The sequence below is a fragment of the Carcharodon carcharias genome, chromosome 21, assembly GCF_017639515.1.
Source record: "Carcharodon carcharias isolate sCarCar2 chromosome 21, sCarCar2.pri, whole genome shotgun sequence".
Lineage (NCBI taxonomy): Eukaryota > Metazoa > Chordata > Chondrichthyes > Lamniformes > Lamnidae > Carcharodon > Carcharodon carcharias.
Window position 1 is genome coordinate 23,591,989 of NC_054487.1, and position 12,365 is coordinate 23,604,353.

The following is a 12,365-nucleotide window of genomic DNA, read 5'->3' on the forward strand; positions in this document are numbered from 1 at the left end:
TTTAACATCTGCAGCAAAATGCAAATGTTTCTAGGGCACTTTAAAAGGATAAAATTGAGAGACTGCAAGTGGATAGAAATTAGTTAAAGGTAAATTCAGTTTTACCTATGTTTACTTTATATATTACTGTCAAGACTGTGGACCAATGCGTTTGTATAAAATCACCAAAGTGACCTCAGAATTTCAACATTTCAGCGTTTAATGCAGTTGTACATGTAATACAGGATGAAGTCTACACTAACAACAGAACATGACCCTACTGGATTATGTACATGCAAGGAGAAGCAAAGGACTATTGTGGGGGGGGGTGCAGAGGTTAAAAAACATTTCAAAGAGCAGAATTCCATAATCAAAGTCAGAATTCCACCAATAGATGGAAATTTCTCATCCCTGTTTTTATATGTAGTTACAAAGATCTCTTTTAAAAGAAATACATTTTCCAATTCTTCTTTTCCTGGCTGGATTTTAAAAACCAATAAACTGTAATCCTATTAAGACAATGGCAGACTGCCAGTCAGTTACAATTTACAACTTACATTCCACCTGAGTGGGATGAAAAGGGATCAGACACCCAATCCACACCCCAAGGTAGTGTGAAAGAACACATCTCCTGTTGGCTTTCTCATTATCCTGAAACTCTTCAAAAGTTTGAGATGAGACATCAAAATGCAATTATCGGTTTTAAGAAAACAATGACTACAGCAGACATGGTAATCAAATTTCTCTGGCATATACAAGCCAGCAGGACTTTAAGAAATGTTTACCAAGCCTGACAGATCAGAATGCTATGCTGAAAGGCTGCAAAGAAGCTGTCTCACTCTCTCTCTAAAATATTGTGCCAAAATTTACAAAGTAACCATCCTAAGGATTGACTGAAAACAGATCTTTTGGGAGTTAAATGTGGAAATACGCTCCATACGACTACACGCAGGAAGACAACTGTACAAAGCAGCCGCACCATGAAATCACTGCAGCAAGACCAGCCAAAGGACAATTAACCGCATATTCCTCTGTTTATTTTCATGAACTGTAAAAAAAATCTTTAAGCCTATCCTTATAGTACCATCTGTGCTAGTGTTATGTGGGCCCAGTGTGACATATGAATAGTGGTGGCAATTTACCTAGTCTTTTTAAATTTGGGAAGTAGCTTCATTCAACTTATCTTTTTCTCTGTTTAAGCTCAGAAACATGTTTAACTAATTCTTATGATCTGAAAGCGTGCATTGTGGGACTCCTCCAGTATTGGCAAAGCACATCCTTTCTAAATTCACAAAAAAACCCTGTTGTGCTCAGACCTGGAGTGGTAGAATAGGGGAGTTCTTTTATCCCTCCTCATGTGGTCATAACAATGTATATATACAGAATTAAAGAAACCCAGAAATCAAATTGAGGAATATGTGGAGATTTAAAATGAATTAAAAAATTAACAGATTCCTGGGAAATGAGTTACGAGCTGTAATTGGTTAACTGAAATCTGGAAGTTCAGAAAATAAAGATATTTAATACTCACAACTGTGTCTGGGTCACTGGATTGTCCAGTCACCTCTTCTAAATCACTCAGGCTCTCCAAATCTAACTCTCTGTCTTTCTCCATCAATAATTCTTTCATTTTTTTCCGTTTATTCTTTCCACTGCAGTAAACTCCAATATTTGTCCTGGGACTCAGCACCTAACAGGGATAGGGAATGAAATTCTCAGATTTGTAGATAATGTACATTGCAGTCAGATGTATTTATTATTTTGTTTTCTCACAAACATCTTACATGCCTATAACATGATTGAAAAAAACTTTTGCATCTCTAAATGGTTGATCAATCACCTTTTCACATTTCTGTCTCCTCTCTTGTAATTAATAAGTATAATCACTTTTATTAGTCTCTCTCGCAATTAATGATTATTTTAACACCTGATTAACACCTGATTTGGTGATTTAATGATTATTTTAGCAACCTTATTGCCTTTGCTTCAAATAGTTCCTTATTTCTTCTGACAAATACACTGCTCTCCAGTGCTTTTCAAATCAGGCCACACTTTTGTTGCTTCGAAAATTACCTGGATGTACAGCTAAATAAAATTATAAAGACAGACCACATGAATTTTGCATTTGATTAAGATATATAGAATATAAAAGCAGAAGGTACATTTGTACTAGCCATTGCTTAACTCAATGTTCAAGCACTGTGTACAGTTCTGGGCACTTAATTGTACAAAGCTTATTAAAGCCATAGAGAAAGTATAGCATAGGTTCAGCAGGGGTGGATCAGGGATGGAAAGCTACAATTAGAAGAGTCAATATATTAGGGCTGTTTTAACAGAGCAATGAAAGGTAAGAGGAAATTTTAGAATGCATTTTGATAGGGTGAATAGGGAACGATAATTCCTTCTAGCCAAGGAGAGGTGAAGAGAAATGTCCTTACACAAAGGTTCTGCAGCTTGGAATGTTTTGCAACAGGAACAGGTTGAGGCATAGGTAACTGCACTTTAAAAGAAAATTGGATCAATAGCCAAAGCAGAGGAAAATGCAGGGCTTTGGAGGGTGTTTGATACTTGGTAGAGTTTCCCTCCATTGTCTTCCAGTAGGGATTTTCGCAGGAGATGTACAATGAGTGCAGTTGATGGTCGCATTAATTAGAACAGTTTAGAAATAGTCTAATTAAGAGCTGGCATGGACATAATAGGCTCAATGAGCTCCTTCCGTGCTGTAAATTTCAATATTCTATTCCCCCAATACTGCTATCAATTAGTCTCAGCCATACTTCTCAGGTGCTGCAAAACAAGAAGGAATCCTTTCCTCTTTGGGCTCAGATTGCCAATTCCCCTGTCTCTCTGATTCTCCACTCTGGTTCTGCTTCGTTGTTTGATTCCCGCTGTACAGCCCTGTTCCCAGTCACACATTCTGTGCGTCATGGCACACCTCAATTGAGATTGCCAGGTACCACTGGAGCATATAAGGAGATATGGCACCGCTAGTTCCACAAAAATTGGTCATAATTTCTTTCATCTATGGTTTATAAAAGCTCCTCAATCAAATATCTTCTCTCTTCTTCATTTGTGCCCTAACATGAGAAGTTGGAAACCAGATTCACTCGCAGAAACATTTATTCTCAATTAAAGCATTATAACTGTTAGCCAGTTACAGATTTAAGTTAGTCTGAGAGCAGGCCAATACAAACACAAACATTCTGTGGGGTTCACTCAAACATCTAAGAAGTTCAATGGTTCACTCTTTCTAAATCAGATTGATCCTGATCATCTGCTCGAATATACTCTTCATGGTGGATAGTGGCATTTCAGTTCATTAACACCATAGAAAAACTACAGCATAGATTCAGCAGGGGTGTTTCAGGAATGGGAAGCTATGAGAAGAGTCAAATCCAATCGAATGGGAGGCAAGTTCCCTTTCCCGAGTGCAATGGAGCCTGAGCAAAATAAATTCGGCTGATCTCAATGAACTCCTTGTCTTTATTTTTATTCATTCATGGGATGTGGGTGTTGCCAGCTAGGTGAGAATTTATTGCCCATCCCTAGTTGCCCTTGAGAAGTGTTGGTAGTGTTGCCATGTGTCTGCTGCCCTTGTCCTTCTAGGTGGTAGTGGTCATGAGTTTGGAAGGTGCTGTCTATGGACCTTTGGTGAATTGTAGATGATACACACTGCTGCCACTGTGCGTCGGTGGTGGAGGGAGTGAAAGTTTGTGGATAAGGTGCCAGTCAAGCTTTGTCCTGGATGGTGTCAAGCTTCTTGAGTGCTGATGGAGCTGCACTCATCCAGGCAAGTGGGGAATATTCCATCACACTCCCGACTTGTGCCTTGTAGATGGTAGACAGGCTCTGGGGAGTCAAGGAGTGAGTTACTCGCTGCAGGATTCCTAGCCTCTGACCTGCTCTTGCAGCCACAGTATTTATATGGCTACTCCAGTTCAGTTTCTGGTCAATGGTAACCTCCCCAGGATGTTGCTAGTGGGGAATTCAGTGATGGTAATGCCATTGAATGTTAAGGAGCAATGGTTGGATTCTCTCTTGTTGGAGATGGTCATTGTCTGGCGCAGATGTTACTTGCCATTTGTCAGCCCAAGCCTGGATACTGTCCAGGTCTTGCTGCATTTGAACATGGGCTGCTTCAGTATTTGAGGAGTGGCAAATGGTGCTGAACATTGTGCAATCATCAGTGAACATCCCCACTTCTGACCTTGTAATGGAAGGAAGGTCATTGATGAAGCAGCTGAAGAAGATTGGGCCAAGGACATTACCCTGAGGAACTCCTGCAGTGATGTCTTGGAGCTGAGATGACTGATCTCCAACAACCACAACTATCTTCCTTTGTGCTAGGTATGACTCCAGCCAGTAGAGAGCTTTCCCGATTTCCACTGACTCCAGTTTTGCTAGGGCTCCTTGATGCCACACTCAGTCAAATGCTGCCTTGATGTCAAGGGCAGACACTCTCACCTCACCTTGGGAGTTCAGCTTTTTTGCGTATGCTTGAACCAAAGCTGTAACGAGGTCAGGAGCTGAGCGATCCTGGCAGAACCCAAACTGAGCATCAGTGAGCAGGTAATTGCTAATCTAAGCTTGATAGCACTGTAGATGACCCCTTCCATCACTTTACTGATGACCAAAAGTAGACTGATGGGGCAGTAATTGGCTGGATTGGATTTATCATGCATTTTGTGTACTGGACATACCTGGGCAATTTTTCACATAGCCGGCTAGATGCCAGTATTGTACCTATATTTGAACAGCTTGTCTAGGGACTCGGCAAGTTCTGGAGCACAAGTCATGAGCACTATTGTGGGCATGGGTTGAAGGATTTGGTGTAAATTGGCAATCTCATTCAGAGAGGGCCACTCTGATTGGAATAAGGATTGTTTTTCTGAGGTCAGTGGGAATGGAGGAGGGATATGGCCTGGAGAGCTGCTGGTACAGCTGTTACACATCTTATATTTGGGGCAATGTATCATTCAACACTTGCCCACCAGAAGTAGTTTCACAACTAAAACTGTGAATGAGGCATATTGGTACTTGTGATTCGGCAAAAATACTTAAGTCTTAAAAGGAAATGTCCTTTTGATCTGGAGGCATAGATTAGGCCAAACAATGAATGCAGTGTAGTTGCCAATGTCATGAAGCAGATAAACTGTGCCTGGACAATTTAAAGCCACATTTATTCATTATTTCTCTGCATTGTTCCTGCTCCAAGAATTGACACTAAGTTCATAGCAATGTGGAACAGCACTGCAGAATTCCAGAAGCCAAGAAGTTGACGTGGACCACATTGAAACTTTAACTAACACAGGGGCTAGAATTTACAATGAGCAAATAGATTTGATTCTTGCTCTGAAGGAATTGATTCCTCCTGAGGGATGGTTCCACAGCTGCCATTAACTCACTTGCATGTTCTAGACGAGGGATGTCGTTACACTTCTTGACCACTGGGAATAAGGAGCATAGTCAGTTCCCATCCTCACCAGATGTCTGTACATGCACAAGGGGTCTGTACATGGAGAATGGCAAGTTCCAGCAGAAACTGGGGCCAATTGTAGCATCTCTACTGTCACCCTTGTAAATCACTTTAGGCCAGTTTTAAGTTAGCTCATCTAACTTTCAGTGAATCATGTTAACATAGCTGGGAACTACCATCCTAGGTTCAGCACATGACCTAGGGGGCATATTAGAATTGACTTTTGTACTTCTCTGGGTCAGCAAATACTCTTAATATTCAATGTATTTAGTCAGAGGAACAATGTAGAGTGCGTTGAACCATGTTGACGTATTGAAACACGTGCCAAAGAGATTAATTGAAAGCAACGTATCTTAGCAGCAAGCCAAAGGATTATCCCTAATCAGCAGAAGTGACTCTGAACGTTCACACTTTTAAGTTTATAAGTATTAGGATAAAATAGTTTCTTAAAACCTATATGCATATGTATCACAGAATCACAGTGCAGAAGAGGCCCTTCGACCCATCGAGTCTGCACCAACACATGAGAAACGCCTAACTACCGAATCCCATTTACCAGCACTTGGCCCATAGCCTTGAATGTTATGATGTGCTAAGTGCTCATCCAGGTACTTTTTAAAGGATGTGAGGCAACCCGCCTCCTCCACCCTTCCAGGCAGTGCATTCCAGACCGTCACCACCCTCTGGGTAAAAACGTTGTTCCTCACATCCCCCCTAAACCTCCTGCCCCTCACCTTGAACTTATGCCGCCTTATGACTGACCTTTCAACTAAGGGGAACAGCTGCTCCCGATCCACCTTGTCCATGTCCCTCAATCTTGTACACCTCGATCAGGTCGCCCCTCAATCTTCTCTGCTCCAGCGAAAACAACCCAAGTCTATCCAACCTCTCTTCATAACTTAAATTATTTCATCCCAGACAACAACCTGGTGAATCTCCTCTGCACCCCCTCCAGTGCAATCACATCCTTCCTATAATGTGGCGACCAGAACTGCACACGCTACTCCAGCTGTGGCCTCACCAAGATTCTATACAACTCCAACATGATCTCCCTATTTTTGTAATCTATGCCTCGATTGATAAAGGCAAGTGTCCCATATGCCTTTTTCACCACCCCACTAACATGCCCCTCCGCCTTCAGAGATCTATGGACACACACGCCAAGGTCCCTTTGTTCCTCAGAACTTCCCAGTGTCATACCATTCATTGAATACTTCCTTGTCAAATTACTCCTTCCAAAGTGTATCACCTCACTTTTCAGGGTTAAATTCCATCTGCCACTATCTGCCCATTTGACCATCCCATCTGTATCTTCCTGTAGTCCAAGGCACTCAACCTCGTTGTTAACCACCCGGCCAATCTTTGTGTCATCCGCAAACTTACTAATCCTAGCCCCACATAGTCATCTATGTCATTTATATAAATGGCAAATAATAGGGGACCCAGCACAGATCCCTGTGGTACGCCACTGGACACTGGCTTCCAGTCACTAAAGCATCCTTCTGTCATCACCTTCTGCCTCCTACAACTAAGCCAATTTTGAATCCATCTCATCAAATTTCCCTGTATCCCATGTGCATTTGCCTTCTTTATAAGTCTCCCATGTAGAACCTTGTCAAAGGCTTTGATGAAATCCATATAAACTACATCAACTGCACTACCCTCATCTACACACCTGGTCACCTCCTCAAAAAATTCAATCAAATTTGTTAGGCATGACCTCCCTCTGACAAAGCCATGCTGACTATCCCTGATCAAACCTTGCCTCTCCAAGTGAAGATAGATACTCTGCTTCAGAATTTTCTCCAATAGTTTCCTGCCACTGACGTGAGACTCACTGGTCTGTAGTTCCCTGGCTTATCTCTACAACCCTTCTTGAATAGCGGAACCACATTAGCTGTTCTCCAGTCCTCTGGCAACTCCCCCGTGGCTAGAGAGGAATTAACAATTTGGGTCAGAGCCCCTGCGATCTCTTCCCTTGCCTCCTTCAGCAGTCTGGGACACAAATCATCTGGACCTGGAGATGTGTCCACTTTTAAGCCTGTCAGCACCTCCAATACCTTGTAACTCCCTATATCAATTTGCTTAAGAACCTTGCAGTCTCTCTCCCTGAGTTCAACACGTTCATCCTCATTCTCTTGGGTGAAGACGGATGTGAAGTATTCATTCAATACTCTAGCGATGTCCTCTGGCTCCACCCATAGATTGCCCCCTTGGTCCCTTATGGGCCCTACTCTTTCCCTAGTTATCCTTTCTCATTGATACATTTATAGAATATCTTGGGATTTTCCCGCTTTTACCAGCCAAAGTTTTCTCATATCCCCTCTTTGCTCTCCTAATTGCTTTCTTAAGCTCCACCCTGCATTTTCTGTACTCCACTAATGCCTCTACTGATTTGTTTCCCTTGTATCTGCTAAAAGCCTCTCTTTCCCTTCTCATCGTAACCTGAATATCCCTGGTCATCCATGGTTCTCTGGGCTTGTTACTCTTTCCTATCACCTTAGAGGGAACATGTTGAGCCTGTACCCTCCCCATTTCCTTTTTGAACACTCCCCACTGTTCCTCTGTAGATATCCCCACAAGTAACTGTTCCCAGTCTACCTTGGCCAGATCCTGCCTCATTTTAGTAAAATCCACTCTCCCCCAATCCAAAACATTTTTTTGCAACTTGTTGATTTCTTTGTCCATAACAAACTTAAACTGTACCATGTTGTGGTCGCTATCACTAAAATGCTCGTCCACCACCACCTCAGCCACCTGTATGGCTTCATTCCCCAGAATTCGGTCCAGCACTGTGCCATCCCTTGTTGGACCCTCTACATATTGACCTAAAAAGTTCTCCTGTACACATTTCAAGATATCCACTCCATCCAAGCCCTTAACACTATGTCTATCCCAATTAATGTTGGGAAAGTTGAAATCACCTAATATAATTACCCTATTGTTATTGTATTTACACACCTCCACAAATTGTGTACATATTTGCTCCTCAATTTCTCGCTTACTATCTGGGGATCTATAATAAACACCTAACAATGTGGCTGCCCCTTTTTTTATTCCTAAGCTCTACCCACAAAGCTTCATTTGATGCCCCCTCCAAGATATCATCTCTCCTTACTGCAGTAACTGACTCCTTAACTAATAATACAATGCCACCTCCTCTTTTACCCCCTCCTCGCCTGAAGATTCTATATCCTGGAATGTTGAGCTGCCAATCCTGCCCTTCCCTCAACCACGTCTCAGTGAAGGCTACTATATCACAATTCCACATGTCAATCCTTAACTCATCCGTTTTACCTGTAATACTCCTGGCACTAAAGTAGAGGCCATCCAGTCTTGCCTTACTCCCTTGAAGCTTAATGCAGCTGTACTCCCTCTGCCTTGATTGTTTTACTGTATTATGACGTGTCCCTATTCTGCTAACATTCTGTGTCCCCTCCCCCTGCCGAATTAGTTTAAGCTCCTCCCAACAGCACTAGCAAACCCGCCTGCAAGGATGTTAGTCCTGCTCTGGTTCAGATGTAGACCGTCCCGCTTGCACAGGTCCCACCTTCCCCCTTCTTCGTTTAAGCTTAATGGCCTGACCATAAAATAAAGTGTTTACATATGTTAAGACAAATCTTGCAAGCAAAGATAAATGACCTTACATTCTAATACGTCTAGGCTTTAAAACTAAGATAAAAGCAAAATACTGCGGATGCTGGAAATCTGAAACAAAAACAGAAAATGCTGGAAAAACTCAGCAAGTCTAACAGCATCTGTGGAGAGAAAAAAAGGTTAACGTTTCGAGTCCATATGACTCATCTTCAGAGCTGCTCTGAAGGAGAGTCATATGGACTCGAAACGTTAACTGTTTTTTCTCTCTCCACAAATGCTGTTAGACCTGTTGAGATTTTCTAGCATTTTCTGTTTTTGTTAAAACTAAGATATTCAATTTTAAGTTTGTAACACAATATGGCAGCAAAGTACTGACACTAAGACATTCATGACCAGACAAGTGGACAGTGACCGAATTCTTTGATTAACAAGCTCGGAAATAAAAGTTTATATAAATATAAGACGTGCATTCAAAGTTTGATTATAGACAACACATTAAACAGTTCATTGTTCTATTATCAAGATTAATTAAGTAGAAAAGCCAAGGACAATTTAACAAAATTAAAGAATGTGCCAATCAAAGGGTGACAAGATATCATAAAATCAACAGCACAAACTGTGAAAATTGAAGGCATCTAATTCATAAAGCTTTGTTACACATAGTCTTTAGTAGGCACTATGGTGATTGAGTGCAGGATTTTGGTCAGCTTCATTGTTGGAAAAGTTGGTACCAGTGTTTGCTGGTAGAAGCTTTGTTTCTGAGACAATTCCAGCCCTACTCTAGGACCTGAGCACCCAATCAAGGCTGTTATTCTGAAAACACTTCAGCTGCAAAGGGTTTTGGGTTGCAAGAAGCTTATGAAAAGCACTATAAAAGTTCAAGTTCTTTCTTTCAAACTGGCACGTGTGAGGCCAGAAAGGAGAGCACTGGAACATTCAAGTCCAGGTGAATTATAGTGAGTGCCGGGGGTGGAGGGTATAATCAGTGATAAGGGAGCAAAGATTATGGTAGGGCTGAAATTAATGGTTTTAGTTTCCAGACATTAAGCTAAAATAGTTGTGGTTTACTTATCAGAAGTAGTTGGTAGATCAAGAGAGATGAAGAGGTACATTTGGGAAAGCTAGTTCTGTGCCTGATGTCACCAAGAGGCATCATTCTGATGAGGAAGAAAAGGAGCTTGATGTGGTAAGGGAAGGATACAGGAAGGCAACTTTCAGAACATGGGGTGGCGAAAGCAGGATAACATCAGAAGATCTCCTAAAGAGCCAAACAGGTCTAGAAGAGCGAAATATAAATGTAACTTCAGTTACAGGTAACCTGGAACAGCTAAGCCATTCACAAGAGTTGTGAATGTTCCAATGTGTATGGGGTGAATCTGAAAACAAAGATTAAAGAGCTAGGTTATTAGGAGGCTTCTAAAAATTGAAAAGCAAAGTGGCTTTGTAAGAGACCTCTGACAGGAAGCAGCTGATAAAGTATCAAACTTTAGCGCAAATATTTGTCTTCCCTTCGATGTCCAAACTTAAAGATTAAAAATACACCTTAAAAGTTCATCAAAACTGTTCAATCCCAAATCATAGAGCAAAAAACCTGTCTCAGAATGCAGTCACAGGGGCTATGTTAATATTATAATACTGGTTCCGTGAACTGTTTCTTTTCAAGATTGAACAGTGTTAGCTTCCTTGCCTGTTGCTCACAACTTATTTCTGCAGTGGTTGCCCAACTCAGTAAACACGTACAGTTTAGCCAAATTTTGAAAACTATTCCTACATCAGCAAAGGTTCAAGTGCTCCTTGCTCTTCAAGACAAGATTGAAGAAATGCTCATATTCTATCCAGCAATCTTTCTCCTACTCTGAACATCCAATTTTCTCTGTCAGAAGCCACCTCATCCCTTTCTGCTCAGTCTAGAAGCTCCAGATTGGTCACACTATCTGATCTCCCTATTCCCTGTATCTATGTTGGGTTGAAATAATTACACCTTCTTAATTTCTTCAGGAGCATGAAACATCTCACATCCCCTTGCTCCTTTAACGGTCTATTGCTATTTCAAGTTCTATGGCAACTTTTTCACAAATTCCCTCCATTCTCCTTATTTAGCTCTTGCAAAGAGCAAATGTCGAACCCAATTTTCCACTGGCTTTTGACTTGCTAGCCAGCCTATCTGCTTTCACCTCACCATGCATGTGTGGACTCCACCTTTGCATCTGTACCTCAGTGTTTGCCTGGCTCATTCCTTAATCAATATCAAGTGGTAGCTCAGCCAAAACAATCTCTGTCAGCAAAACCAAAGCTATTCCTTTCAGCTGACTGACACTCCACACCCAAGCCAATAATTGTACATAGGAAAAAGGAGCAGGAGCAGGCCATTCAGCCCTTCAAGCCTGCTCTGCCATTCAACCAGAACATGGCTGACCATCTACTTCAATGCCATTTTCCTGCACTATCCCCATATCCCTCGATATCTTTAATATCTAAAAATGTATTGATCTTGGTCTTGAACTTACTCAATGGCTGAGCCTCCGCAGTTCTCTGGGGTAGAGAATTCCAAAGATTCACTAACCCGAGTGAAGAAATTCCTCCTCATGTTTTAAGTGGCCTGCCTCCCCTGGCTCTGGTCCCCCCCAACCAGGGGGGATATCCTTCCTGCATCTACCTGGTCGAGCCCTGTAAGAATTTCGTATGCTTCAATGAGATCACCTCTCATTCTTCTAAACACTCAAGAATAAAGGCCCAGTCTCCTCAAAGGACAATCCCACCATCCCAGGGATCAAACTCACTTGCACTCCCTCCATAGCAAATATATCTTTAGGTAAAGAGACCAAAACTGTAAACAATACTCTAGATCCGATCTTATCAAGGCTCTATACAAATGCAACAAGACTTCTTTACTCCTGTACTCAAATCCTTTTGTAATAAAGGCCACCATACCATTTGCCTTCCAAATTGCCTGCTGCACCTGCATGTTAGCTTTCAGTGACTTATGAACAAGGGCATCCAGGTCCCTTTGGACATCAACACTTCCCAATCTTTCATCATTTAAGAAATACTCTGCATTTCTGTTTTCCCGACCAAAGTGAATAACTTCATTTTTCCACATTATATTCCAGCTGCCATGCTCCTGCCCACTCACTTAGCCTGTCTAAATTCCCTTGAAGCCTCTTTACATCCTCTTCACAACTCTCACTCCCACCAAATTTTGTGTCATCAGCAAATTTGGAAATATTACATTTGGTCCCCACATCCAAATTATTGGCATAGTTTGTGAATAGCTGGTGCCCAAATACTAATCCTTGCGGTACCCACAGCATAC

General features: G+C 41.7%; 1 protein-coding gene across 2 annotated transcripts in view; it reads right to left on the reverse strand.

Moving 5' to 3' along the window:
• The window catches only part of kdm5a (lysine (K)-specific demethylase 5A), a 224,200-nt gene that overhangs the window by 36,668 nt on the left and 175,167 nt on the right, over nt 1-12,365 (reverse strand). For both annotated transcript variants that reach the window (XM_041215725.1, XM_041215724.1), the window contains one exon: nt 1,511-1,669. In XM_041215725.1, the coding sequence (XP_041071659.1) occupies nt 1,511-1,669 (159 nt within the window). The remainder of the gene's footprint in view (nt 1-1,510; nt 1,670-12,365) is intronic.